A 27,995-nucleotide genomic window follows, 5' to 3' on the forward strand; every position below is an offset into this window, starting at 1 on the left:
CAGGAGCAGTTTGAATACAAACACCTTTTGGAAAACATTAATATATTTATAAACTTTTTTTTTTTTAGTGGGGGGCGGGGATCCGAAGTCTTTTGGAGTAGCTTGTGTTTATTTTCGGTAACAAAACCCAAGAGGCAGCTCAGAACTTGGGTCCCCCGGGGTCTGAAACGTTAGTCGAGTCCCTGCGGCAGCGCTCGCTCGCCCGGGGGAAGGAGGCGGTCACCGAGCCCGGCCCGGAGCGGGTGGAGGCGGGGCCGAGCCTGGCCCGCCCAGCAGCGCCGCGGAGTACCAAGGCCGCGCTGGCTGCAGCCTCCTCGCCCCGGCGACTCCGGTAAGCCCCGGCCGTGCCCGCTGTCCTCCGTCCCCGGTGCGCAGCCCCCGCGGGTGTGCCCGCTGTCCTGCGCCCCGGCTTTCAGCTGGGCAGTGCGTCAGAAGGGCGCGTGGTGAGCGGGTGGCCCCTGTTTACCAACCAGAAAGGCCAGGGTGGGACACCGAGAAAGAGCAGGGTGTGGCTCCAAAAAGGACGGGGTGGGCGGAGCTGCGGGACCTCGATCCGAGGCTCGATCCCTTTGGGGTGCTGAGCACCCGTCCTGACCTTTACCTCCAGAGAAGCTCTGGCCGTGTAGAGAGGAGGATCCCCGAATCAGCCTCCGCGCGAGCAATGCCCTTTTCTTCCCTTGGAGGTTGAATTTTGGAACTGCACAGGAGAGACCTTTGTTTTCCCAGATCTGCTCAGCTGCACCCCCTTTAGAGCCAGAAGGTCGAATTTTTGACAAAACGTTAGGGAGTGCGGTTCACGGAGAACAGGTGCTCCCTAGGAAATTGCCGCAAGCTATTTAACCTCATTTTCTCATCAGTAAAACCGTGGACCTCGCTTCATCTGGTGGTGGCAAGGACTAAGTGAGATCGCAGAAAGGCCCAGCCTGGCACCTGGTAATTGTGGCAATTTTTTTTTCAGTTTTCCCTGTGATCTCTCAGCAGTTTTTCAGATTCCCCACTGGAGGGAATTTACTGCCTCGAAGAAAGCACACAAATCTCTGTCAGGGAGGTGGCAACATTTGCCCCAATATGGCCATTGGTAGTTCGTGGGTAATTTATAATGGGGAGGCAAGGAGGAGGAGTTCCTCAGTACAAACCCAACTTTCCTGAAATGTGTGGCATGTACTTTGATAGTGAAGAGTAGAAACTTTGCTCTAAGGAAAACATTTCCTTCTGCTGAGAGGTTTGGAAGATAAAAGATGGATTTTTTAGGGTGGGAGGACCTGGATGAGAGACCAGAGATTTGAGTTCCTGGAACAAATTATAGGGGTACCCTTGTATGGGAAACTGCAGATTTGTGTGCTTTCAGGTCTGGGGTGGCTCTTTCTGGCCCTTTGCGTGGCTGGGAGGGGCTTTTCCATTATGATGGTGCTTTTTTTTTTTTTTTTTCCCCTCTCCCTGTTGATGTCATTAGTGTTTTGAACTGAGTAACTGATCTTGGGGTGCCTCAGCATGTTTGGCAATAGCATGTCCAAGGTTTTAAGGGCACAGATGTTTTAGGTCCCTGACACTACTAACCCCAGGTTCTGTTAAGCCCCTTGTGAGTTACCAGACTCTGATGAGTAGAGGTAAGATGAATCCAATGTGGCTTTGCAACTTTCCTATCACCCTAGGATAGGTAATTTCACACCTACACTACCCCCCCCTCTGGGAGGGGGCCTCTCTTAATTTCCTATAAAATGAGGACATCAGGAGTTTTAGAATCTGTCTAATCTTGAAGATCATCAGGCCCAGGCTCCCAGGAGAGTAACTGAAATTTCAAATGTTAAAATTTGAGGGGAGAAGAGGATTCTTTCCTTTATATCCTTCAACTGAATGTATTTCAGAAGCGGAACTCGGTAGTCTCCCACCACAGAGTTATGATTCTGAGCTCAGATCTCCGTTTAAATAGTGTTCCACCGCCTTTCAGTAATGAGGTTGCTATGTTAGTTTTCTTTTTCTTGTTTGTTTTGTTTTGTTTTGTTTTGAGATGGGTTCCTGCTGCACAGCCTAGGCGGTTCTGGAATTCAAGCCACCCTCCCACCCTTACCTCCCAAGTAGCTGAGGCTATGGGAGTAGCTGGGACTACAGGAGTATCCCGCCAGGTCTGATTTATATTGGTATTTCCTGGCTTCGGAAACAAAATTACAAGTTTAGCAACTTAAAAAAATACAGACTTATTAACCTTGCTGTTCTGTCCTCTGTCTAGAGCCTGACACAGGTGGCACTGGGGGCCAAAGTGGGGCAGCAGCCTGTGCTCCTTTCTGAATCATAATGATGTGGTGGGGAGACTTCTGAATTCAGCTTCTGAAGTACATGCTTGCACACTCAGGTTACTGGCAAATACAATCCTTGTGAGAGGGGGACAGGTCTGATTTCCTTTCTGGGTGTGTGTTAAGGATCAGTCAGTTTCCAGAGGTCACCTGTATGCCTTGGCGTGGAAGCTTTCCAGTTAACAAGAGGGAGTTGAGTTCATCTCTCCTCCCTCTTTTTCTGTTGTCACATTTTCTGACAGAATCTGCTGTATCCTCTCTTTGAATGATCCTATGATTATATTGGGCCCCCTGGGTAACCTAGAATAATCTCTATAATCTTAATCTCATCTAACAGCCACTTGCCATGGAAAGCTGCCTCTAGTCACAGATTAGAAATGCAGACATCTTTGGGGGCAAGAGGTAGTATTCTGAATACCACAATTGTGTCAACTGGCTCTCTTCCAGCCTCAGTTTCTTATAACTGGAGCAGAGATTACATTTACTTTATAGCATTGTTGTGAAGATTAACTCCGTAACTATGGCAAAAGTCCTCAGCATAGCAATTGACCTATAATATTTGCTCACTACATAGAAGTTAACACAGAAACAAGGACTTGCCAAATAGCTTGCATTTGGTAACACATTGCATTCAATGGTGTGATCACATGCAGCCTGAAGAGAAGAAACTCTTCATTATTTAATCAGAATCAGCAGCTCCTTTTACAGCCCTGCTGGGACACCCTATATAAAGTAGTCTCGCCCTTGCACCAGGTCACTGTAGCCTAGTGGTTTCTAGTGTGAATTCTGGCCCAGCACCTTGAAACCGGCTAGAAATGCATCTTCCTGGGCGCTACACTAGACCTACTGATCCCAGGTATAGGGTGGGGTGGGGTCTGTCAATCTGTGATTTGGATGTTCAGTGAAATTGACAACTAATACTGTAACCCCCACCCCTTTATTTTCTTCCTTTTGTCCCTCATTGGTGCCCACCCCTACTAGAGTATTAGGCTCTGACCTTGATCAACAGCAATAGCCAGTGCCCAGCACGCACCTGCACATACACAGTGGGCTCACGAATTACTATTGAAGGGATGACCAGGAGGCAGAGGTCAAGAGTGAACCTACTCCCTAGTACTAAATATACCAACCTGTGGATGCCTTCATTCCATCACTGAATCATTATTTATTCATTCATTAATTCATTCATTTTGGGGATACCAGGAATTGAATCAGGGGTACTCGACCTGAGCCACATCCCCAGCCCTATTTATATTTATTTAGAGACAGGGTCTCTCACTGAGTTGCTTAGCACCTCGCTCTTGCTGAGGCTGGCTTTGATCTCACAATCCTTCTGCCTCAGCCCCCCTCCCCCACGCACTGGGATTACAGGTGTTCACCACCACACCTAGCACTAAATTTTATTTAAAGCATTAAGTGCTTTCTGCTCAAGCATCTCTGGGTTGCTTAGGTATATACAAATTAGGTAAACACATACAGTTTTAATGATATGTTCAGATATCATATGTTTGTGTTATTTGTGCTATTTGTGGCACTGATGGTCAGTGCCACATTTTTGTTTTCCCATTTAAAACAATGGGCTTTGGGGCTGGGGATGTGGCTTAAGCGGTAGCGCGCTCGCCTGTCATGTGTGTGGCCCGGGTTCGATCCTCAGCATCACATACAAATAAAGATGTGTCCGCCGAAAACTGAAAAATAAATATTAAAAAAAAATTCTCTCTCTCTCTCTCTCTCTCTCTCTCCCTCTCTCCTCTCTCTCTCCTCTCTCTCTCTCTCAAAAAAATAAATAAATTAAATAAAATAAAACAATGGGCTGTAGGCTCACACTATATTTTCTACCTAAATACCCCAAACATTTGCTACTCAAAACATTTTCAGTAAGGGATGCCCATATTTGTAAATCATCTTGCCACTGTTTAGTTCCCCCTTGCATTTCAGGTTGGTGGAAATAAATAATTGTCAAGTAGTTTTTATTATAGAATGAGAGTCTTCAGTCCTTGGGCAATCTGGTTTTTGCCTCTTACTGTCTTCTGTAGGAATCTTAATTGCAGCATCTCTGATCTGCAACCTCTGCTGCCTGAGTCTTTCCAACTGATAGGAAGCTTTTTACATTCCATCAAGAGAATTGCCTTCCAGATGTGCTGACCATTAGTCCAGGGCCCACCCTGGCATGTAGCAGGGCAGATAGGGCAAACAGCTGATGTTCAAGAAATCCAAAATGCTTCCCTTGTTGATCCTAATTTTGTCTTTGGAAATTACATGGAGCCAGATGCCGTGGCACAATCCCAGCAAATTGGGAGGCTGAGGCAGGAGGATCATGAGTTCAAAGCCAGCCTCAACAAAAGCAGGGTGCTAAGAACGCAATGAGACCCTGTCTCTAAAAAGATATAAAACTGAATAAAATACAAACTAGGGCTGGGGATATGGCTCCATATTTGAGTGCCCCTGAGTTCAATCCTCTCACCTCCTCACCCCCCATAAAAAAGAATCTTCCTCAGCAGTTTGGAGTCAGTAACTCTCTCTGGTACACTTTCTCAAATAGAACACAGTCCTGTTTTGAGTAGCAAATGTTTGGGGTATTCTATTTGTCTGTTTTGCTATTCTGTAAAACTGGAAGAAATTCAGAAATGAAGCATCTTGACTAAAATATTATTTCCAGGTCAAGTCTGAGCCAGGACAGAGTGAACTCCAAGGTTGTGTGTACATTCGTCTATATGTACATTCGTCTATTTGTCTCTGAAACTGACACAGGGCATTATAATCTGGGTTGAGTTTTTGAAACCTTCACATCTTATTTTTGTATTCTATCCTCACATAAAATCATTATTGACCACTTTACAAATTAAGAACTGAGGGAAAGGATTTGACTGTTTCAAGGTTGTGTAATTGGAAGCAAAGCAATATTATAATATAGGTGTCACTTTTAGGAAAGACTAGAAAATCACCCAGGTCCTCATTTTTTACAAATATGGTCTGTTATATTTCAGATCTAGAAAACACACACACACACACACACACACACACAAAACTTGGTTTTTAATCAGACAGTTTTGAGAGCCTGTATATATTATTTCATACCTAATCAGGCAGAGTAGTAGAAAAATGAAGCTAAGAAACCAGCAATGAAATGATGCATAAGTACATTAAAATAATTCTCTTGTTTTGAGAGATTTTGTATAAAAAATATTTGGTGTTAGAAAAAAGAAAAGTTAAGCAGGAACAAACTGCTCCTAACTGTACCACTCTATTAAACATCTTCCAAAATATTCAGAAGAATTGATACATTATTCCAAACATTTTTTTTTATGCAGGGGTATGTGTGTGTATATATATGTGTGTGTGTGTGTGTGTGTGTGTGTGTGTGTGTGTGTGTGTGTAAATAGATAGATATAAATATGTTTAAAAGAAAAAGTAATAAATTATAGCTATTTTTAAACTGGATCAAACCTTGTGAGCACCTTCCATTCCAGGAATTCTTCATGCCTCTGTGTATTCAACCCCATAGGTTGGACTTTTGCTCCTTTAAACAATGTTTGTTTAACTTTGTTATTTGCTTATTCCTGTGATGAAAAGCCTATTTCCATTGCCCGTTAAGGAATTTACTTTAGAGTCAAGTACCCAGAAAAATGTGTCCTTAGACATAAGGCTGGCTTAAAGTGTGATCTGCAACCCCCAAATGGTATTTTTCAATAGACGTCCCATCTCATTCTGAGGACCCCAGTCAGAATACCTTTGGGCTGTTTTTTGAGAATTGTCTACCCTCAGAGGAAAAAGACGTGTCACTGTCTTATTTGGGGATCGTCAGTAGTGCATTCTTTGGAAGGACTAAGCCTTTTTGGGAATAAGATCAATATTATTAGAATAGTTATGTCAGTATTGTTAGAATAGTCCGTAGGAACGGACTCACTGTTATTACTGAGTCTTGATGTTTTTAGAAAAGGGAGAAGTTGACACCTTCTGGGTGGATATTAATAGCACTTCTGGTTTAGCCACTGTGTTATCTACACTTAACGTATGGGTGCCTTTTTTTTTTTTTAAATAATGGAGGGTATTTTAGATTAGGGAGGAGGTTCAAACCATCAAATTGAGTTTTTGTTTTCTTTTAAATTCTGAAATGAATTTACCAAAAGATAGTTGATATGGCACTATTAAAAGGGCATCTGGACTGGGGTTGTGGCTCAGTGGTAGAGCGCTCGCCCAGCATGTGGGAGGCACACCACATAAAAATGAAAAAAAAAAATATATTGTGACCAAGTACAACCAAAAAATATTTTTTTTTTTTTAAAAAGGGAAACATCTGCAACGTGTGTATTTTCCTGATACTTTTGATGATAAAACTAATACTTGGTTTCTTATAGACTATTCGGGGGATGGGTGACAAAAGGTAAAGGATCATAAAGAAAAAGTCACAAATAATCCTGTTTAATGGTACCTGCTGTCAACATCTTGGGATATTTATAAAATCGCTTTAACCAATCAGCTGTTCCCTTTTCTGTCTCCCCACCAGCACACATGCCATACGGCCATGCTGCTCTGGGAAACCCCTGTTAGTAGTGCTGAATAAAGACCCAGCCTTTTGATCTGAATAGCACAGTCCTGGCATCAACATCACCCTGGCCACTTCCTTCTGCCATCTTTGCCTTCCTGCAGCCTCGGCATGGAAGCAGCTCCAGTGACTACTAGCTAGTTATTGCAGAGTCCAAGCTAAGGCTTCACACTCCCCTTGCAACCCAGAAACCTGAAGGCTGCCTTAGGTTTGGGCCTTCCATCTGGAGAGCCATCTGGAGAGTTTATCTTGCTTCTTCGACCAGTGCTACCCTCTGTCTACCCGCCACTTCACCCTCCAGGACTCCCTCCCTTCTGATTTCTTCTTCCTGATAATCTCATGATTTCTCAGTAATACCAGGAGTGTCTGCTGCTTTTGGAGTGCCTTCTCTGGCCAGGTGTCGTGCTGTGAAGCATGTATAACTGTCCCCATGGAGGTCCCAAGTAACATACAGCAAATAAGTGGCAGAGCCAGAACTGTTCAAGGCATTGTTCAAAAGCCTCCAGAGTAGTCTCAGAAGCCACACCCTTGACAAGTTCACAGTCTTGTTCCTGGCTCTCTTCTCAGGCCAGTGTTTTCTAAAGCACTTTATCACCACTTTGTCATAGAAAGGTTCTGGGGAAGGGATCCAGTGTGTTATAACAGTGCTACTTATGTCAAAGACCTAGAGCTAGCAGGTCCAGCGACCTGACACCTTGCTGGTGCCTAACCCAAGTAAGGAGGCTCCTTCCCTCCTACTCTGATGGGAATCCTGACCTAGCACCTATTCTGAACTTTTAGAAAGTGCCTGAAGTGCTTTTGCTCTTTGGGGACCTTGGATCCATACCCCTATCTCTTGGGTGCCTTGACTAACCTGAGTCTATAAATCTTTCTACCCAGAAACCCCAGAGCATGGGGAAGCAAGCAGGAAGCTGGCAGGGTGCCAAGGGAGCTGGAGGAAGTTCCACTTGTAAGGAAAGGCTTGGCCCTGGTTGTCCTTGACACCCTCACTCTTTTTTTTTTTTTTTTTAAAGATAGAGAAGAGAGAGAGAATTTTTTAATATTTCTTTTTCAGTTTTCGATGGACACAACATCTTTATTTTATTTTTATGTGTTGCTGAGGATCGAACCCAGCACCCTGCGCATGCCAGGCGAGCACGCTACCTCTTGAGCCACATCCCCAGCCCAACATCCTCACTCTTGAGCATGACTCGGCGTTTTCTTTTGTGGCCATCACCAGACCCTGCCCTGTCCAGCTTCTCAGTCCTCCACTGGCCTTCATCTACCACTTCCTGCATAGCACTGCCCTTCAAAGATGTGAGAGATTATGGTCCAAAAGCTTTAGGGACAGCTGCCTTCCTGACTCAGAGGAGGGCAGGTGACTCTCCCCACCAAGGCCCCATCTGTCTGCCAGACCTATCGGGCTTAGGGGAGTAGAATGTACAGCACCTTCACTTACAGCATCTGTCACCTCCTTACTTCAGGATAGGCCCAGGGGTCAAGGGGTGGTGTTGGGAGAGTCCCTAAATCTGCTACCAAAAAGCTTTATACTTAGGCCAGTCTAAAAAGCTTTTGTGCCTTGTTTTCCTTATTGACTGAAAAGAGGGCTCAAAGCACTCAGCCTTCCCTTCTCAGATGATGCTTCCTGCTTTATTAGTCACTTATGTAATGAGGACTAGTCACTGTGGTTGCCCAGACCCTCTCTTTGCATCCCCAGGGGGAACAAGGACGTGTCCCCATGGCATCTGTTAGGGTGGGGAGCCACAGCTTCCGTGCATGCTAAGCCTTTGCCACCTGTTCTGCTGCTGAACACATGCTGCTGCCTCGTGGGGACATTCTTGGTCCTCTTTACTTAGTGGCCTGGTCTGGCCCTCCAGCTCAGCCAGCAGGTTGGGGTGGTGCCAGCAGAGCAGGAACTGCAGTTGTCATATTCATTCATTTTCTGGTATTTTCACTGGACAGAGCAACCTTCTGGACAAGAGAGTAGTATTCCCACTGCGTGGTAAGGAACACTGAGGCTTGTAGGGACTGGGTTTATTCGAGGGTACATTCTAGCTGAGGTTAGAGCTGGGGTGGGGTCCAGTTATTCCTGACTGAGCCCAGTGAGCTTGGATTCCCCCATAGCTGCCCCTTTGCCCAAGTCGGGCAGCATTTTTCCAGTGAGCTGAGGTCTTGGGGAGGGAGAAGAGGTCCAGTACTGCCCTACCCAAGAGGACCCCTGGGTTCATGGCATCCTAGCCTGGAAGTTTCCTGGTATTGGTCTGTTAGCACCTTCCCATGTTTTCTGAGGCCCCTTTGACCTTGTGCTCTTGGTTTTGAGATAACCAGCAGCCACTCGTGGTTCCATAACAACTCTTGTTGTCCTTTCCTTACAGACTCTGTGGACCATCACCATGGGAAGCGGAGGAGGACTCACCCTCCTCAGAGTCCTGTTCATTCCGGTTGTCCTCTGCCACTCAGGTGAGTGGTAGAGAGTCTCTGGACACAGATACCCACCATCCTGCCTGCCTTGGTCCTGAATTTTCTTCCTCTTAGGCCTGTTTCCACCCCTGTCCTTCTTCCAGGCCTGGCTTTGGTTTTTCTGCCTCCAAGGGTTACAGGTCTGAGGTTTTATGACACCTCCTTCCTAAGCTGTGACCTTGCTGTCAGTGGGACACCTTCCTGAGTTACAGGGCTGCCTTTTTCTGGGCAGGGGAACTGAACAGCTTAGGTTTCACCGAAGCCTATGGTTTCTCACCACAAGCTACCTGAGGATTGCAGTGGAAGTCTGCCTTATAGTGCTGGGCAAGTCCCTTCAGGTCCTTCCCACTGTCCCCAGAGCCTTTTGAGCTCAATCCTCCACTCTGTGGCTTCTCCTTAGCAACAGTGATGATAATCATAGTGAGAGCAGCAGCTAAAGCTTAGAGCGCTTCCGTGCTGATCAGTCTGCCAGTCATGGTCCTTGTATTTACGTGTTTAACCCTCATGTCAACCCAATGGAGTGAGTACTGTGTTATCCCTGTTGGACAAATGACAAGATTGAGACTCAAAGAGAAGAAATAACTTGTTCAAGAACACCCAGAAGTGTTTCACCAGATGTGAACCCTGGGTGCCTGTCTTCACACCTATTCCAGCCCCGCCTCCTGGGATGCCTGTTCTCCTGGGCTGCCCCTTTCTGAACCGCCCTTCCCCTGGTTCCTGGAGGAAGTTGGCCTGAGTCTTCTGTAATAGAACAATGGTGCCACTTGGTTTTGTTTCATCATAAGGATCAAACGTTCTTCCTGCTTGTATCCTGTTGGTACAGCATCCTGGCCACTACTGATGCCTTTCCTCCTGGGGTTGGGGTGGAAGGGAGAAAAAGAAGTAGCAATACAATGAATAATTTAGGAAAAAAAAAAAGGTCTCTTCAGTGTTGGGTGTATTCGTAGCTACCACATATTGACGGCTTACTGTGTACTAGGAACCAGGACAAAGCCTACCTCATCTGATCTCCCCAGTCCTCCATGAGGGGCCGTGCTCTTGTGCTAATTGGACAGTGGAGGAGACTGCAGCAGGAGAAGTAATTTGCCCCAGGACACACCTGACTGCTCTCTCCTATTCTGAGAAAAAAGAGAAGTCAGGATTCCCCTCCTCACCCACCTTCCTCATCACCTCCCGTAAGGAGGTTATAATGTGGTCCCCCTGTGTCACAGCACGGTGTTCCTTCCTCAGTTCTTCTACCCAGTGTATTGCCTGTAATTACAATAGTAATTGGAATGTGAAGTTCACCCACACACACGGGAGAGAGAGAGAAGAAGAGAAAGAAGACGAAGAAAAAGGGAGACGGACAGAGAGAGGGGAGGGGAGAGAGAGAGTGCTCTTGCTGTTGCCCAAGACACTGTGAAACCTTGGGGGAACTTTTGTGACACAGGCCATTATGTCATAAGCAGAAACATCTCTCTGGCAGAAAATGACATTTGATCCTTACAGTGAAGCAAATCAAGTAGCACAAAGGTGCCTGTTGTTACAGAGGTTGAGACATAGGATAACTTCCTTTAGGAATCAGGGGAAAATGTCCCAGGACCAGTGGCCCTGAGGGTCAAATCCCGTCTGCCTTTGGTTAGAAGTCAGAATATCAAACCATCCACTAATTACTTGTCTTTGATCCCGGTTTTCCCCCCACCATGTCCCCTTTCCAACTTGTCCCACTCGGGACAATTAGAAGAACGTCTTGGTTAAACCATACTTGGGTGTTAGAACTGGTGGCCTGAGTCTGCGTCTCAGTTCCATTACCTAGCAGCTGTGTGACTTTGGGTGGGCTAGTTGACATCTTAGTCATAGATTTCTCTTGCAATATGGAGTTGAAGTCCCTTGACACCTTCATCTTATAACAATTCTATGAAGGGCCTAATGCATAAGTGCACAGACATTTGGACATTAGATGAATATATTACATATGAAAATTTCTGCCCTGCAGAAATTCCAAATATGGGCCTCAACCCCTCTAACTAAAGGTTTGTCAAGAAGCCAAATAAGCTCTGGTTCCAGCCAGGATAAGATTGACACCTATGGGTGATCTTTTAAAATGGCCCTCAGACAGCCAGATGAATACCACACCTTCCCTCTTCCAGCTCTTTGGGTCTTCCATTCTTTTTTTGTTTGTTTGTTTTGTTTTTTTTTTTTTTTTGGTTCCAGGGATTAAACTCAGGGGCACTTAACTGAGCCACATCCCCAGCCCTATTTTTGTGTCTTACTAGAGACAGGGTCTCATTGAGTTGCTTAGTGCCTCTCTGTTGCTGAGGCTGACTTTGAACTCAAAATTCTCCTACCTCAGGCTCCAGAGCCGCTGGGATGACAGGCGTGTACCACCATGCCCGGTTCTATTCTTTCTTCTCATGTGTACATACACATCGGGCACAAGGAAGAGACTATGAGAAATGGTGTTCACGTGCCTTCTATTATACTTCTCCACTCACCCAGGTATGGCTAGTGCTACCCCTGGGGCAGAGCAGTCTGATGGAGCCCTGCCCACAGGGTTGGGGGCCTGCTCTAGCTCTGCTGCTTTGTAGCAGAGTGTCCTTGTCCTTAGTTGGGTCACTTCCCCTCTCCAATCATCTGTAAACTGAGAGGGAGAGTTTTTTGCCCTGATTTTTCAAGAGGTTTATCTGGAACCTTCCCAAACCACAGGATCTCCTGTGGGTGGGATTTCACACCTGAAAAAGCAGATTTGACCATTTAAGATGCTATAGAGAGCTTTACTCTTCACTGTGCTCAGGCAGTGAGGACCCACTTTCTGTTGGACTTCTGGAAAAATCTCCTCATCCCCTGGAGATGACCTTAGAACTAGAAGTCAGCTCTCAGGCTCCAAAACCCACCCCGGTTTAATCCTAACCTTCTTCTGTGAGATTTCACACGTTTCATCTTTGAAAATGTCTTTTTACAGGTAGCCGCCACTAAATACTGAGGTCATAGCAGAAGCCGAGTAGTGGCAGGAAGGTCATTCTCTCTGGTACTAGAGAAGGGCGTATCCACATGACTCAGGAAGATTTCCTTTTGACTCTGGATTCCTCAGCTTCTCCCCATTACAAATGTTGACTGTAACTCCTCCTCCTCTTCTTTTTTTTTGGGGGGGGGTCACTTTTATGATAAAAATAGAGAAGGAATAATAACCCAGGAAAACCCAAGGTTTAGCTGGCAAAGATGAGTCCTAAGAACCTGAGGTGGAGCAATATAGTTTTTTGAATTAGGCAGTGGGGCAGTGGCCTGTCATGTAAGCTGACCTCCATTTCCAGTGTGTCTGTTGTGACCTGCTGCCCCATGCACAAGGGTTTAGTGTGCAGCTGCTGTATTGCCCATGACCATGTGTACTGCTGGCCCTGGGTTAGTACCTTAGTAGGGAACAGGTCAGTGATCATACCCTATCCCAGAGGTTGTCCCACTTTCTATAAAGGGCCAGGCAGTAAATATTTAAGGCTTTGCAGGTTAAGAGACAAAATCAAGTATATTATGTGGGCTCTTATATAAGTAACAAGAGAGGAAACAAAAAATATTGATGTACAAAATTCACAATGTAATAATTGACTGCAAATATACACTGTATGTTTGCTAATGAGAGGAATAGAATATTTTTAGGGAGGATCATGAACAACCATTTGTTTCCTCCAAAGTAGGTTGTTGATCATGAAATCCTGGTCTGGGTGGTTACCTTGTGGTTCATGATGGAGGCCGATTGTCAGGGAGGAAAAGTGCTGAGCTCACTCTGTACTTGTGGTGGTAGAAACCTCTGCCTAACTTTTATTGGGTGAAGTCAGTATCGGTGTAACAGGTCCTGACAGGTTTTCTTTCTCATTGTAGAGAGTGCCCTGCAGTGCTACAGCTGTGTTGATCCTGTTTCCTTCTGCAACGAAACCACCCGCTGTCGTTTAGACTTGGATGCGTGTGCCATTGTTAAGGCTGGTAAGAGCTTCCCATTCCCTGTCTCCAAAGTGCAATGAACCCACGGGAGCCTGACCAACATGTGCCTCTCATTATTCAGCTCCTGTTCAACAAGTAAAGTTCTCAATGATTGTCACCAGCTATAGATAAGACTTTTTTAAGCATTTGCCATATATTTTTTTATTGAATACTTCTCATCTACCTCTCAGGATGATCTTTTATCCTAATTTAATCAATGAGAAGACTGAGGCTCAGATTAAGTAATGGACTAAGGTCAAGTAACCAAGTCAGGATTTGAACATGGAAATTCATCTGATTCCTAAATTTGTGCTTTTAAACCGTGATACTGTGCTGCCTCCAAAATTTTTGAAAACCTCTGAGTGGCCAAAATCCCAAACACTGACAACATCAGATAATGGCAAGGATGGGGGAGAAACAGCAGCTCTCATTCATTGCTAGTGTGAATGCAGAATGGTCCAACCATGGATTATAGCTTGGCAGTGCCTTATAAAAGCACCATTTTGATTCAGCAATCTCATTCTTTATTCAAATGGATTGAAAACTTAGACCCACATAAAAATATGCCTGTGGAGATTTACAACAGCTTAACTGATAATAGCCAAAACTTGGAAGCAGCCAAGAGGTCTTATAGTAGATGAATAGATAAATTGTGGTACTTTCAGGCATTAGAATTTTATTCAGCATTAAAAAGAGATGCGTTATCAAGTCATGGAAAGACACAGAGGAATCTTAAATGTATTACTAAGTGAAGGAAGCCAACCTGAAAAGTCTACATTCTATCTGATTCTCGTGACATGATATTCTGGAAAAGATGAAACTATGGAAACAATAAGAAGGTCAGTGGCTGCCAGGGGTTATAGCAAAAGGAGGGATGAATAGGGGAAATACAGAGGATTTTCAGAGCAATGAACTACTCTGTATGATAATGGATACATGTCATTATGTATTTGTCAAAACTCACAGAGTTATGCAATTGTTAGGATATTGTTTGTCCCCCACCAACAAGATCCATGTATTGGAGGCTGAGCCTTCAGTATGACAATGTTGGGAAGTGGGACCTTTAAGGGGTGAGGCCTAGTACAGAGTCCCTTGGGCAGTTGGGTAGGAGCCTTTAAAAGGAATTAAAGTAGCTCTTATGTAGTTCTTATGAGAGGGTTATTATAAATTAGCTGAGCCTGGCCCCACCCAGCTCTCTGTCCTCCTTTTTCGAGATATGAACCTTTCTCCCACACATGCCCCTACCATGATGTGATGCCACCCTCCTTTAGGCCCTCATCAGAAGCCCAACCAATGAGGAGGCCCAATCTTCACTTTGAACCTCTTGAGTTGTAAGCTGCATAAACTCCTTTATAAAGTCAGCCGATGTCAGGCATCTCATTAAAGTAGGGAAACAGACCAATACAATACACAACACCAGGAATAAACCCTAACATAAATTGTGGACTTTGGGCAACAATGATGAGTCCGTGTATGTTCATCACTCATAACAAGTGCTGTCACACCAGTTGGTTGTCGCTAGTGGGGAGGTTGTGTTTGGGTCACAGTTTTCTATTTTCTGCCCAGTTTTGCTGTGAACTTAAAAGTGATCAAAGGAATGCAATTTATATTTTCTTTAAAGGTCATGTAAATCTCAAACATTTTTCTTCTTCTCATAAACATAAGTCCCAAAACTTGAGCCAGACATGTAATAACCAGAAGTTTTTTGAAATACGGTCATTCCTCCATATCTGTGAGTTTCTCCTCTGGGGAGTCAACCAACCACAGAGCAGAACTATTTGAAAACAATCTTGTCGACACTAACTATGTACATACTTTTTTCCTTGTCATTATTCCCTAAACAATACAGTACAACGCTATTCTCATAGCATTTACATCATATTAGGCATTATAAGTGATCTAGAGATACAGAAGGGTGTGCACGGGTTATGTGCAGATACTACCCCATTTTATGTATGGGACTTGCACATTCTCAGATTTGGGGCATCTTCAAGGGGTCCTGGGACCTCATTTTTCCCCCCAGCTGTAGAATGGGAATGTTTACCTCCAGGGTTACTGGAGCAGTTAGAAGAGAGAATGAATATGATAGTATGGGGCAAAGTCTAGAAGAGAGTCAGGCATTGGATGCTAACTCAGCCACCACTCAGTGGCCTCCTGACAGTAGTAACCCTGTTAAATGTACTTAGAGTCTTAGAGGATGATGACAGTGCCCTGAATAAGGGCCACACCTAGAGGTGCTTAAGACAGAAACTATTGCTTTCAGTAAGTTTGAATCAAGTCTTTAAGATGGGGAGGTCGTGCAAGCAGAGAGAGCCTCTAATGCTGTGAGACTGATAGAATCCACTTGACTTTGGGCAGTTCTGATGTGGTTTATCATTCGAATGTGATAATTCGAGTGTTTGGCATGCCGCAGGATGCATAGTAAGTGATTAATTAGTAGCAATTATTAAGAAATTGCTCTCTGTTCTTCTCAAGCTATTAGGTTTCTCTAATTAAAATCATGGCAACTTTAATGCTTTTGAAGCTCCGATACTTAATTACTATTACATAAAGCAGTATCTTGTCCTATTGAACATTAGCCTCTCCTGTAATATTGGAAGCATCTACTTTAATAGGTATGACTCAAGCAAATAGAGCCATTTTGGGAATGATGGCTAGCTTCTGCTTCTGGACTAAGAGATCATTAAAATCCAATCCCAGTACCCATCCTCCCTGAGGAAGAGGGCAGGACAGTTTATATATACCTGCAGTTATGAACCTAGAGATGTTTTGTTAAACCCCAAGCTATGAATGAAAATAGATGAAATAGTTACACATCTTAAATAAGGAAATGGGCACTAGCATAGAAGATAAGAAAATGATTCTGGGGCAAAGAGGATACCTTATTATGTGTGCAAATCCCTAGTATCTAGCACACAATCTGACATATGGACACTTTTTATTGGAAGAGGAGAATATTCCATAACACCTCTTTGTCAACTAATAAATTTTTTTCATTCAACATGCTTTTTATGAATATTTTAAAAACACTATAAAATCCTCATCATTTATATTTCTGCCTTTAGTTTCCCACATGCCCATGGACATTTTTCTAAAAATATCATGGTGTATGCTTGTGGAAATTTTTCCTATACTACTGAGTAGTATAATGATTTTAAGTGAAGTTTAAAATATTTTAAAAATAAGTCATTCATATGATAATTTAAAAAAAATCTTGTTCCATGTAGAAATGTAAATGAAGACTACTCTTCCATGAAAGTAACATGGAATCATTCCAAATAAAAAATATTGCATTTACCCCATGCATAAATAATTCATTTATGCAAATGGATATGCTACATATTCTTCCATGTCTATCTTCTTCGTCTTCTTTTTTGAGATATTCATATGCCACAAACTGTGCATTTTAAAATGTACAATTCAGTAGCTTCTAGAATATTTACAAGGTTGTGCATCTATCACCAATGTTTAATGCCAGGATACTTTTGTCACCCCCAAAAGAAACCTCTTACCTATTAGCAGTCACTTTCCATTCCTCCCTCCCATACCCTGCCAGCTACAGATTTACTTTTTGATCTTTGTACATTTGCCTGTTTGGGGCACTTATGTAAATGGAACCATAGAGTATTGTTCTTTGTCACTGGCTTCTTTTATTAAGCCTTATATTTTCAAGGTTCACCCATATTAGAGCAGCTATCAGTATGTTACTTCCTGATATGGCCAAATATATATTTATAACATTTAAGCATAAGCTCTTGTGTGAGAATAGCTTTCCATTCTCCTGGTTATTTAGACTCAGGAGTAGAATTGCTTGATCATATGATAACTCAATGTCGAGGAAGAGCCAAACTTTCCCAAGGTCTCTGTACCATGTTACATTCCCTCCCGCCATGTCTGAGGGTTCTAGATTCTCCATTTACTAGCCAACACTTGTTGTTTTCTTGATTGTCTTGATCTTATCCTCCTGGCAGGTATGAAGTGATATCTCATTGTGATATTTCTTTTTTTTTTCTTTTTATATTTATTTTTTAGTTATAGGCGGACACAATATCTTTTATTTTATATTCATGTGGTGCTGAGGCTCCAACCCGGTACCTCATGCATGTTAGGCGAGCATTCTACCTCTGAGCCACAACTCCAGCCCCTGATTTTGGTTTTCTTAATGACTCGTGATGTTGGGCATCGTTTCATGTGCTTATTGCCTATATTTGTATGTCTTCTTCAGAGAAATGTCTATTTGTTGCCTATATTTCCATTGGCATGTTGGTTTTTTATTCTGGAGTTATAAAGCATTTGAAGAAATTATGAAAGAATTTCATACCATGGTATTCCATGCAGATAAGGAATGACACAGGCCTGTAAGTTTGGTCTGGAAACAGCTTGAGTTAAAAACAAAACACACACACGAAAAAACTACTTTCCTCCTCCCCCAGCTCTGTGCTTCTGCTAAAAGCTAGATGTTTTATATATTCTGGCTACTAAATTCTTATCACTTAATTTACAAACATTTCCTCTCTTCCTGCATGTTGTCTTTATTTTTTCAATAATGCCCTTTGAAGCACAAAGTTTTTAAACTTTGACGTAGTCCGGTGTATCTATTTTTCTGAATCCTTTTTTTAAAAGTTGAAATGTGTTTTATTTTTAGACAACCTAATGACATGTTTTTGGTTTTTTTTTTTTCACTTTCAGAATCAAGGAAGGGCTGACATCAGCCCCATTTGGCTTAATTCCTGATGTTGTGCAGCTAATAAGCAGCAGCCAATTTGGTCAAAGTCAAGTTTGTTAACATTTTCCATTTCTAAAGCATCCATAAAGAAAATCATGCATGGGGTCACCCACTCCTCACTGTAGCCTGAGGGAGCAAACCTTCCATCTAGATTCAAGTTTTTACCAATAAAGATGGGGTAGTTTTGAAATAAGCAGGGATGTGCTGGATTTGTTCTGCACCTCCTGTCATAAAAGGTTTTACTCTGGCTGGGCGAGGTGGTATACACCTGTAATCCCAGAGGCTCGGGAGACTGAAACAGGAGGATCGAAAGTTCAAAGCCAGCCTCAGCAAAAGTGAGACGCTAAGCAACTCAGTGAGACTCTGTCTCTAAATAAAATACAAAATAGGGCTGGGGGTGTGGCTCGGTGGTTGAGTGAGTACTTGCCCTCCTCCCTCAAAAAAAAAAAAAAAGGTTTTACTCTTTCTGGTCTGTTCTTCAAATTTACCTTTGATGGATTTCATGTGATCTCTGATGTACTTCTCATAGGCCTGTTCTGTGAGGCTGGTTTCCAGCAAGTGATGGTTCATGACACATCAACCCCAGAGATAGCAGTGCATAGATACCTTCACCCTTCGAGCCTTCAGTAGAAGCTTTTCGGCCAAAAAGAGACTCACCAGTGCCAACCTCTGTCCCTCTTGCTGTGTCATCCTCCACCCTTAAGCACAGCCTGCACAGCCTATCTGCAGTCCCCCAGACAGGGTAAATGTCTGACGCACCTCATCACCACCTGGTGTGGTGACTGAAGGGAGATGTTGGTGATACCAGCTTTTATCTTGGGGAGGAGGGAAGTTGTGTTTTGTTTTAAACTCAGGCACTTGTTGGGCCCCAACAGGCCTGTGTTAGTCCTTATCTGCATGGAGCACCTCTGTATGAAATCCTTCCATAATTTCTTCAAACACTCTTTAATTAGCAGACTCTTTGCTTTTCAGCTTCTTCTTGCTTTATGGATAGTACTTCAGTGACCATTAATTCCTGAGCTTCTCTTGTTTACCTTTTGTACACCATAACCTTTTTACTTCATAGGGTAAACTCTAAAAGTGGAATTGCTGAATCAAAAGGGATTTTGTTTAAAATCCTGGCAGATAATACCAAATTTCTTTCCTAAATATATAAATGCCTAAATGTGCAAATACGCTGTCCTCCCCCCTCTTCCCCACCCCTTCCATCCCACTCATCTCCACTGGCTCTGACAAGATGGGTCTTATGGAAGAGTTCTCAGTCCCTCTGACGCCCCAGCTGTGAGCACCCTTTTTGACTAGATCTAATTCCACAGAGTGAGTTCCCAGCAGTAGAATGGAGGGTTCAAGGGCAGATTCAGAACTCTACACAGTTGATTTCTTACCCTGTGTGTGTCTCCCCACAGGGCCACGATTATATCACCAGTGCTGGAAGTATAAGGATTGCACTTATGAAGAGTTTTCTAAAAGATTAGGAGAGCCTGAGCTAACATATAAATGCTGCCGGGAGAAGCTGTGTAACCGCGACTTCGAAAAACCAGTCAGAGGAAAAGGAGGGACAGTCACCTTATCAGGGAAAACCATACTGGTGGTGCCGCTGGTTCTGGTCACGTCCTGGAACTGTTTTCTCTGATTCAACACCAGGAAGGATTCTGCAGGCTGTCCCCTTCTCTATCTTTCCCATTTCCTGGCAGCTGCCCTCCAAAGCCTTTATTCTTTTTCAACTGGATCCTGCTGGGAAGGAATAAAATTGTCCATCTTGGAACAGTTTGGATAAAAGAAAGGAACTCCAAGAGACTTGTGCTCAGGGAAGGTGCACTTGACAGAGGTTTGAGTGAAGCATGTGCAACTCTGTAGGTCACATGCTCCTGCCTCTGCTCTTGGGAGAACCAGCTGTGTGGGGATAGTTTATGTGGGTTCTTAGCAACCCTTAGGCATTTCCCTCTGGTTCCTTGGGAAATAGCATGAGCAGTACTTTCAGGGGACAGGGGGATTCTTTTGAAGACTCCCCGTCACAGGAAATGCTTCTGTAAACCTCACAGCTTCTATGTTGCCAAGTAGGCCCGCTGAATATTCTAGATGTTGGCTGTCAATAAGAAGCAATGAGATTTTTTTTCTTTCTTTCTTTATTTTTTTTATTTGTTAAGAATCAAACCAGGGGCCTCTCGCATGTTAGGCAAGTGCTCTACCAGTGAGCTACCTCCCCGATGCCAGAGCAATGAGGTTCTTAATGCAGAAAGAGTGGGATCATGGCTCTGTTCTCAGCTAGAAGACATATGGCAGGGACTGGGTAAGATTCCTAGATGGCAGGGTGTACAAACACAGGCTTTGTCTTTAGAGAGAATTGGGGAACTTGAGGTTTTCCATGTGTATATATTTTGTGTGGGCATTGTTGTCTTTCACTAGAAAGATTTAATTGCCTTAATGAGTATTTAAGCTCTATTCCCTCCTTTTTCACCCTGCTTGGAAAAGTGGGATATCTTGACTTTGCCACATGTAATTTAAGAATAAACGTTCTATTCCACACCACATGGCTGGGAGTATTAAATATGCCTATTTTAACTGTTACTGTTAGGAAGACGTGAGTGTGTGTGCGTGCGTGCATGCGTGCACATGTGCATATGTGTGTGTGCTCATGCATGTATGGAATGCATGCAATGGGAATAGCCTTTGGGGCTGCCATGTGTTAGAGTCCGTAAACAAGTCTGGATGGCGCCTGGCAAAATGCCAGAGGGAGTGGTTTGTGAAGTAACACCAGTGAGCCATTAAGTGTGGAGATTCCTTATTGGTTGACTGATGTATCTAGTTTATGCTAATTAAGATAAGCTGTGTGGAATGTATAAATATTGCTCCTGTCCTTCAATAAACGGCTCCCACTCCTGCTGTATCAATCTACACAAGTTCCTCGTCACCCCCCAGTTATTTTGCCCAGCCAGCCAGGCTGCGGCAGATGGTGGCCCGTTATGGGGAGCCCCGGGACACTCCGGGGTAAGTTGACGAAAGAAAGCTGCGCGTCCATAGATAGGACAGCAGCAAATCTGCTCGTCCCTAGGCAGACAGGGCAAGAGGAAAAATGGCCATTTTGAGAAAATGGAGAAGATTGATACAGTTATGTTTGTGTCTTGTTTTGTCTTGGAATGTTGTATTGTCTTTGTGATGAGAATATGGAAGGGGTGAGAAGTAAATTACTAAGGGAAGGAGGCACCCCAGTGGAACCAAGAATAGTTAGGGCATGTGTTGACAGAAACCCAGGAACTCTAGTCAGAAAGAAAAAGAAAGTTCAGAAGAAGGATTATCAGGAAAAAAGTTGCAGCAAAAGGCTATTGCTGAATACTTTTCATTACCGGAGGGTATATGAATTGGAGCAGCGGCTGCCACGTGTGCAAGCCAGTCATGGCGCAGCAAGGACCTTCCAAGCGGTGGCAGCCGGCTCTGCCCCCCCCACCCCCGCCTGGGGAGCAGGAAGGCTTATTTCAAATGTAAAAAACCTTGAGCATAATGTACTAAATTGTTCAGAAGGTTGTTTTCTTAGTGGAATGCTACAGGATTTTCTTTAGCCATCCGGAGTTCCTGCCTTCATCCCAGTGCCGGTGAAAACGAGGGTGGAAGAATTTCCAGTGTTGCTGAGAACCGGACGAGACTTCAAATCAAGTTAGCTGCCTGCAGAACTTATCTGGACTGTGATTTAAGCTAGCTGCCTGCAAAACTTACCTGGACTGTGATTTACCTGGACTGTGCGTTAATCTCTTGAGACACTGCTTTACCTGGACTGAGACAACAAACTGTAATCTACAACAAATTGTAACTCAGTATCTTTGCTAACGGTGTCATTGCTGGTATAATTTTTCCAAGGGCTTCTTGCATGGAGCCATCAATTGGCTTGGTATTGTGGCATTTTGTATTCTCCCTTTCTGTTTGTAGCAGGTTATTTATGGTGTTTCTGTAAAAACCACTATGGTTGTTATTTAAATTAAACAAAAGGGGGAAATGTTAGAGTCTGTAAACAAGTCAGGATGACGCCTGGCAAAATGCCAGAGGGAGTGGTTTGTGAAGTAACAAATGTGGAGATTCCTTATTGGTTGACTGCTGTATCTAGTTTATGTTAATTAGATAAGCTTTGTGGAATGTATAAATATCCCTCCAGTCCTACAATAAACGGCTCCCACTCCTCCTGTATCAATGTATACAAGTTCTTTGTCACCCCCCCCCCCCCCCCCCGGCTATTTTGCTGCAGCTGGACTGCAGCAGCCATGTGTGATTTCCCAATGCCAACACTAATAGCAACAGATCTGGAAGCATATTTTGCCCTCCTGTCTGCATTCAGTGTGGTGATTCCTAGTTAACTCAGCCCAGATGATATAAAATACATTCATGTGGGCTATTATCACGTTAAGGCGAGATTGCAATAAATCACCAAGTTGATCTTAAAGCAGGAGACAAACTTTATTCACCAATTGGCCATCGGGATCCACCAGCTGGCAGGCCAAGGGGTAGGCTGCAGGTCTACACCCTTCCACCCCCTTCCAGGGTTTAATATGGTTTTATAGTCCAAAACCATATTAAAGCATAAGTGGCTGTTGCTATGATTCAAAACCATAAACAAATGTCATGAGATCTAAAGTCATAAGCAGAGAAGAGAGTGGGTCAAAACATCCCTAGTTGAGTACAAGTTAAAGACAGTCAATTTCTGACAGGGTACATTGTCCAAGAAAAATGGGAGCCAAAGAGAGAACACTTTTACATTATATAAGGATTGCCATTTTGTGTTGCCAAATGTGCTATGCTAAGCAACTATTGATGGGGGTACAGAGGTGGGGCTTTCCCTGGGAGAAGCATTTCTTACATGACGTGGAGTTTCAGGGAAAAATGGAGTCTCTTTGGTCATTGCCCATATAGCCTTACCCATATCAATCATAGTCACCAATGTTGAAGCTTTTGGAAGCTCTTCCTATTTCCTAAACGATGGTATATCCCTTTTGGGAGGACAAAAGTTTCCCTTTTCCCCATGGTTGTTACTGTATGATTCTTAAGATCCCATAGGCTTAATGACATGTGTATTCCTGTGTTCTTGGTTGTATTTAATAGCATAGCATGGTTTATGCAGATGCAAGAGGAATTTATTGATTAACTAGAAAATTCTTGATTTTATATCTGCTCTACAAGTGAAATGCATTGTGTAGTCTTTTAAATGGTAATGCAAAAAATGTTGCTTTTCTGAAAATAGAATATAATCAAATGGATGAGTGTGGTTTATTGTTCCAGATGCGGTATGCTCAGCGGTGACATATTGAAGAAGGACATTTGGGCAGTATTGGCTTTCATCCGTTGATGCCACTACCTAAATATTGAAAAGCAGAGACTTCCTCACCTCTGCCTTGAGTGATCCATGGCAACACTGTTTTTCTTCACATCATCTATTCAAGACATGACTAGTTAGGACTCTTTCCTCAGTAGGCCTTTTTCTGCCTGAGGAAGTGCCCACTGACTGAGTCTCTTATATGAGTTTTAAGGAACAAGAACTGATTTTGACTCACTTATGCAGAAAATGAAATTTTTAGAACTTTGTGGGGAAATGCCTCCAGATTCCCCAAAGCCAACAGTCCCTGAAAAGTCTCTCTCAAGATTCAGATTCCAATACGAGACTGTCTGCCTGTTCTCTTGGGACATGTATTCACTTCTTGGCCCGAGTACATTGGGGAAAAGGTAGTTCTTTAATGCAGAATCTGGGTGCTGCTAGGTGGGTAGAGGGCTGCTGATCAGTTAAACTCAGTAAGCACCATATAGATTGCCTTAAGCCTTGAGATTTCTTTGTGTAGAACATTGCTATGATAATGCCACAGACCAAGGTTGAGTCTTGGACCCAAAAGCAACAATGAAAAGGCCAGAGAGGAGCTGAGTGTGATCTAGAAGATCTTAAATCTAGTGATCTTTGCATGGCTTTACAGAAACTGTCATAGTGTCAGTATTGGCTAGTGACAACTCCATTGGGTCTTTTTTGAGGAATGAGCCTTGTGTGCAAGGTATATCTGATGGGTGGGTAAGTGGAACTCATTTATGTCCTGAAGGGTGCTGATCATTGTCCAAGTTCATCTTGGACGTACTGGGATTTAAGGTATGGGTATATTCTTCTTGTGTCCTCATAGTCAGCCCCATGACTGAACATCATGTGGTGTGTGTCCTGATATGAGTCTGCCCAACTCACAAGTTTTGGACTTCTGCTTTCTGAGAGAATGGACCAGCTTTATACATCTTAGTCCTCAGCAGGACCCAATGATTTATCTTGCACAGTAAGTCAACTCTTTATCGGCGTTCATACCTATTGATGCACATAGGTTTCTGTTACTTGCAAACAGATCTGAATTAAATGCTAACAGTTCTTCTTGTTAAAGGATTCTTGTGCTGAGAAGGCAAAGCTGCCTGACATTCATTTCGATGAAGGCAGCTTTTTGGTGTAGGGCTCTGAGTTCTGTGTCTTTTTCTCCCCTTGTTCCAGGGGCATTTAACCATGAGCCACATCCTCAGCCCTTTCTGTATATTTTATTTAGAGACAGGGTCTCACTAAGTTGCTTAGGGCCTCACTAAGTTGCTGAGGCTGTCTTTGAACTTGTGATCCTCCTGCCTCAGCCTTCTAAACCTCTGGGATTACAGACATATGCCATCGCCCCGGGCTGAGCTCAGTGTCTTACGTACCTTTTCATCCATACTATGATCTCACTTTGCATAAGATGAAACTACACTTGGAGAAGTTAGCTGAATGGCTCAAGGCCACCAAGGCAATAGTTTCACAGCTCCCTAGGTAAACCACTCTACTGACCTACCCATTTGCACACTGACTTTAATGTACTTTCCAGGCTAACTTTGAAAGGAAGTCTGGAATAAACCCCTGGTGCTTTTGTGCTTTGAAAAAATCAATTGCTGTCTTAGGAAAGCAAACATTAAATGCAGTCATTTGTTACTGAAAAATTCCCCAACAGTGTGAGCTTCACAGGACCACATTAGACTTTTCTGGAAACAGAAGATCATTTCAGAACACAGTGTCCGCTACTGTTTCTAAATGTCCATTGCTTCTCAGAGAGATTTCATTTAAGGAAGGCAGCAAAGTGTGTGGGTTTAGTAGTTGGGAAATTGGGTTCTGTATCATACACTAATTTGCTAGATCTCTGATTAAAAGTTTTTTGTTGTTTTTTTTTTAAAACCTTTCTAAGCATTGGCTTTTTGCACCTACCTCAAGAATTGCGAGGCTCAAAAGAATGCACTTGTAAAGGGTCTGGCAATAATAAAGATGCTCAAATATATGAATGTATGGTTTGGGTCTTCAGTGTCTTCCAAAAGCTCCTGTGTAGAAGGAGGCTTGGTCCCCAGCTGGTGGTGCTATTGGGAGGTGGCGGAACCTTTAGGGGAGAGGTCTAGTAGAACGAAGTTAGGTCACTGGGACAGCCCTTGAAGGGGATCCTGGGACTCTGGCCCCTTCCTCTTCCTCTTTGCTTCCTGGCCACCATGAGGTGAGCAGCTTTGCCTGCCATATGCTCCCTGCCATGATGTTCTGCCTCACCACAGGCCCAAAAGCAGTGGAGCATGGTCAGGTACTTCAGAAACTGTCAGCCAAAATAAACTTTTCTTCCTTATAAGTTGTTTATCTCAGTTATTTTGTCACAGCAATGGACAGGTGACTAGAGGTCTTCAACCTCCAGTGAATCATAGTGCATTTATTGCACTGGCTGACATAAGTAGGAACTGACTAGAGGTCTTCTTTTCAAATTTCTTTTATTATTCAGTGTAAAAATTTATAATAGATAGTCTTATTTGTCTAAACTAAAGCTGTTCGTATACATTCGTTATTATTTAGGGGCAAGATAAATGAACACACTGAGTGCCTTAATTTCTTTTTTCTTTTTTTTTTTTCTGTTTTCTTTTGGTACTGGGGGTTGAACCCAAAGGTACTTTACCACAGAGCTACATTCCCAACCTTTTTATTTTATTTTTAAATTTAGAGATGGGGTCTTGCAATTTAGCTGAGGCCAGTCTTAAACATGCAATCCTTGCAGTTGCTTATCTCTGGATGTTTTATGGAAGAAAATCAGACTCTGTCAGATGATACTACTCTAAGTTGGACTGTGTATTGTTTGCTTGCAATCCTTGCTTCAGCCTTGAAAGTTGCTGGGATTACAGGCAAGTGTCACTACACTCAACTAAGTGCCTTAATTTCTAGGTAGGGGTCTGCAGTGCTCACTGGCGGTAAGGATGTTTTCTTTTTTCCCCAGCTGCTGGGTGAATCTCTGAGTCTCCAGAGAAGAGGGAAAGGATGTGCCCTGCAGAAAACTGGGAAACTCCAACTTCCTCAGCTGTGGGTGGGGCATTCCTTTCTGTGATCAGCTCCTCTAGGGCATTGCTGTTCTTGCCCTTGCTATTCTTAGTTATAGCTTCAGTATGTTGAGCCTACATATAATCATTGCTCATTGTCTCCACTGACCCCACCAACCTGGTTGTGGGCTTACAGATAGGTCGATCAGGCCACCTAAAGTGTTTACACCAATAGGATGGCCCTTATTGGTTTAAGTAGCTGTCATATTTAGTGTGATCTGGTGTTGTGGCCGGAACTGGAATTTTGTATTGTAATTCATATTCTCCACCAGTATGGACCTAGTGGGACCAGGGAACATAGTGGTCATAACTCGAGAGCTTCTTGTGTGCCAGGCCCTACTTTAAGCACTGTTAATATACCAGGTCACTTGATTTTCTGAATTTTTATTATGAATAATATAAGAGTGCAAACCTTTAAGAGTGCTTACAGATTATAGATGGCAACACAATTTTACTGACTGGGGCTCAGAAGCCTGCCCTTGGATTCAGTAAGATCTAGCCTTATTCTAATGCCCTCTCCCCTTTTCTATTCCTTGAACTAGTTTGAGAAAGTTTGTTTCTGGCCACCAAAAATTTCTGTCCAGAAATTTGGGGGAATTACATCTATCTTTTTATGTTGGGGAGACTGTTAATACAAGTAACCTACACTCCTCTAACCAAAATTTCTCCCAAAATTTGACTTGCATGGAGTTATGCAAGGACTGAAAAAGAAATTTATTTTTTTTTTGGTGGGGGGAGTTGGACTATGAGTCTCTCAGGAAGGTATTTAACAGTAAACAATACAAAGCCCACCTTAGAATGGTTTAATCCAATAGAGTCTGATTTTCTTCCATAACCGATCTAGAGATAAGCAACTGCAAGCCTCGGCTCAACTGCTTGACAATATCTAGGCCGGAATCTCAGTGATATTCTTGGTTTTTTCCTATGAGCACAAAATGACTGCACAAGTTTTTGCATTATATTCAAGTTCATGGCAGGAAGAGAAAATGAAGGGGAAAGTTCAGTCATTTTTGTTTCTCTTACTAGGAAAGTAAAATATTCCCCAGAAAACTCCCAACTATCTTCTGATCATATCCTCTGGCTGGAGCTGTGTCTTGAGGGGTGGGCGTTGGCAAAGCTAGCATTTACTTATTCCAGCCTCTGTGGGTGAAAGCAGCAAGGGGCCTTAAGTAGATGAGAATAGCCTGCCAACCTTGTTGAGCACTTGATTTTTCCTGTTCCTGAATTCCTGAAGTTGCCCTGGTCTCTGCACCATTGAAAAAAGCTAGTTCTTAAGCTTTTGACTCCATGAGTCATCTTATAGCCCTCTGGTAAAAATCTGTGTCCAATTCTGTGGATACTGACAGAACATTCTGACACATCTATTTCTTTCAGTCGGCAATATGAGAACTCGTAAGTACATGGTCAATAAGTGTTGGCGACACAGCCCAAAGTAGCCCAGCTAGTTGATGCTGGTCAGGGGGTTTAAACCCAGCCTGTTTATCTTCTAGGCTTCTGCGCACACTATTTCATGAAAATACTTTCAGGGTTCAGTTTACTAAAAAAGAATTTTTTTCTTACTCTGCAGCTGTGTAGGAACACATCTACCAAATAACAGCAATAAGGGCTGGACTGCATTTTTAAGAAACTTGTAAAGGGAGGTGGGCCTGAGTTCCCACCTCTAGACCCACACAATGGTTCA

General features: G+C 43.3%; 1 protein-coding gene across 1 annotated transcript; it reads left to right on the forward strand.

Annotated features, from left to right (window-relative positions):
* The first annotated feature begins 238 nt into the window (after positions 1-238).
* Cd59 (CD59 molecule (CD59 blood group)) lies at positions 239-20,482 on the forward strand. Its single transcript, XM_026404736.2, has 4 exons — positions 239-331; positions 9,192-9,276; positions 13,129-13,230; positions 19,360-20,482. Exons 2-4 carry the CDS (start codon positions 9,210-9,212, stop codon positions 19,584-19,586), a joined length of 396 nt encoding a protein of 131 aa, XP_026260521.1. The 5' UTR covers positions 239-331; positions 9,192-9,209; the 3' UTR covers positions 19,587-20,482.
* The last annotated feature ends 7,513 nt before the right edge of the window (positions 20,483-27,995 follow it).

Source organism: Urocitellus parryii, chromosome 4 (genome assembly GCF_045843805.1).
Source record: "Urocitellus parryii isolate mUroPar1 chromosome 4, mUroPar1.hap1, whole genome shotgun sequence".
Taxonomy (NCBI): domain Eukaryota; kingdom Metazoa; phylum Chordata; class Mammalia; order Rodentia; family Sciuridae; genus Urocitellus; species Urocitellus parryii.

Excerpts from the sequence above, each read along its gene's own strand:
- Cd59 (XM_026404736.2), top strand. The coding sequence starts at position 9,210 with ATGGGAAGCGGAGGAGGACTCACCCTCCTCAGAGTCCTGTTCATTCCG. Across the intron at positions 9,277-13,128 it reads GGTTGTCCTCTGCCACTCAG|AGAGTGCCCTGCAGTGCTAC; the intron begins GTGAGTGGTAGA and ends TTCTCATTGTAG. Across the intron at positions 13,231-19,359 it reads GTGTGCCATTGTTAAGGCTG|GGCCACGATTATATCACCAG; the intron begins GTAAGAGCTTCC and ends GTCTCCCCACAG.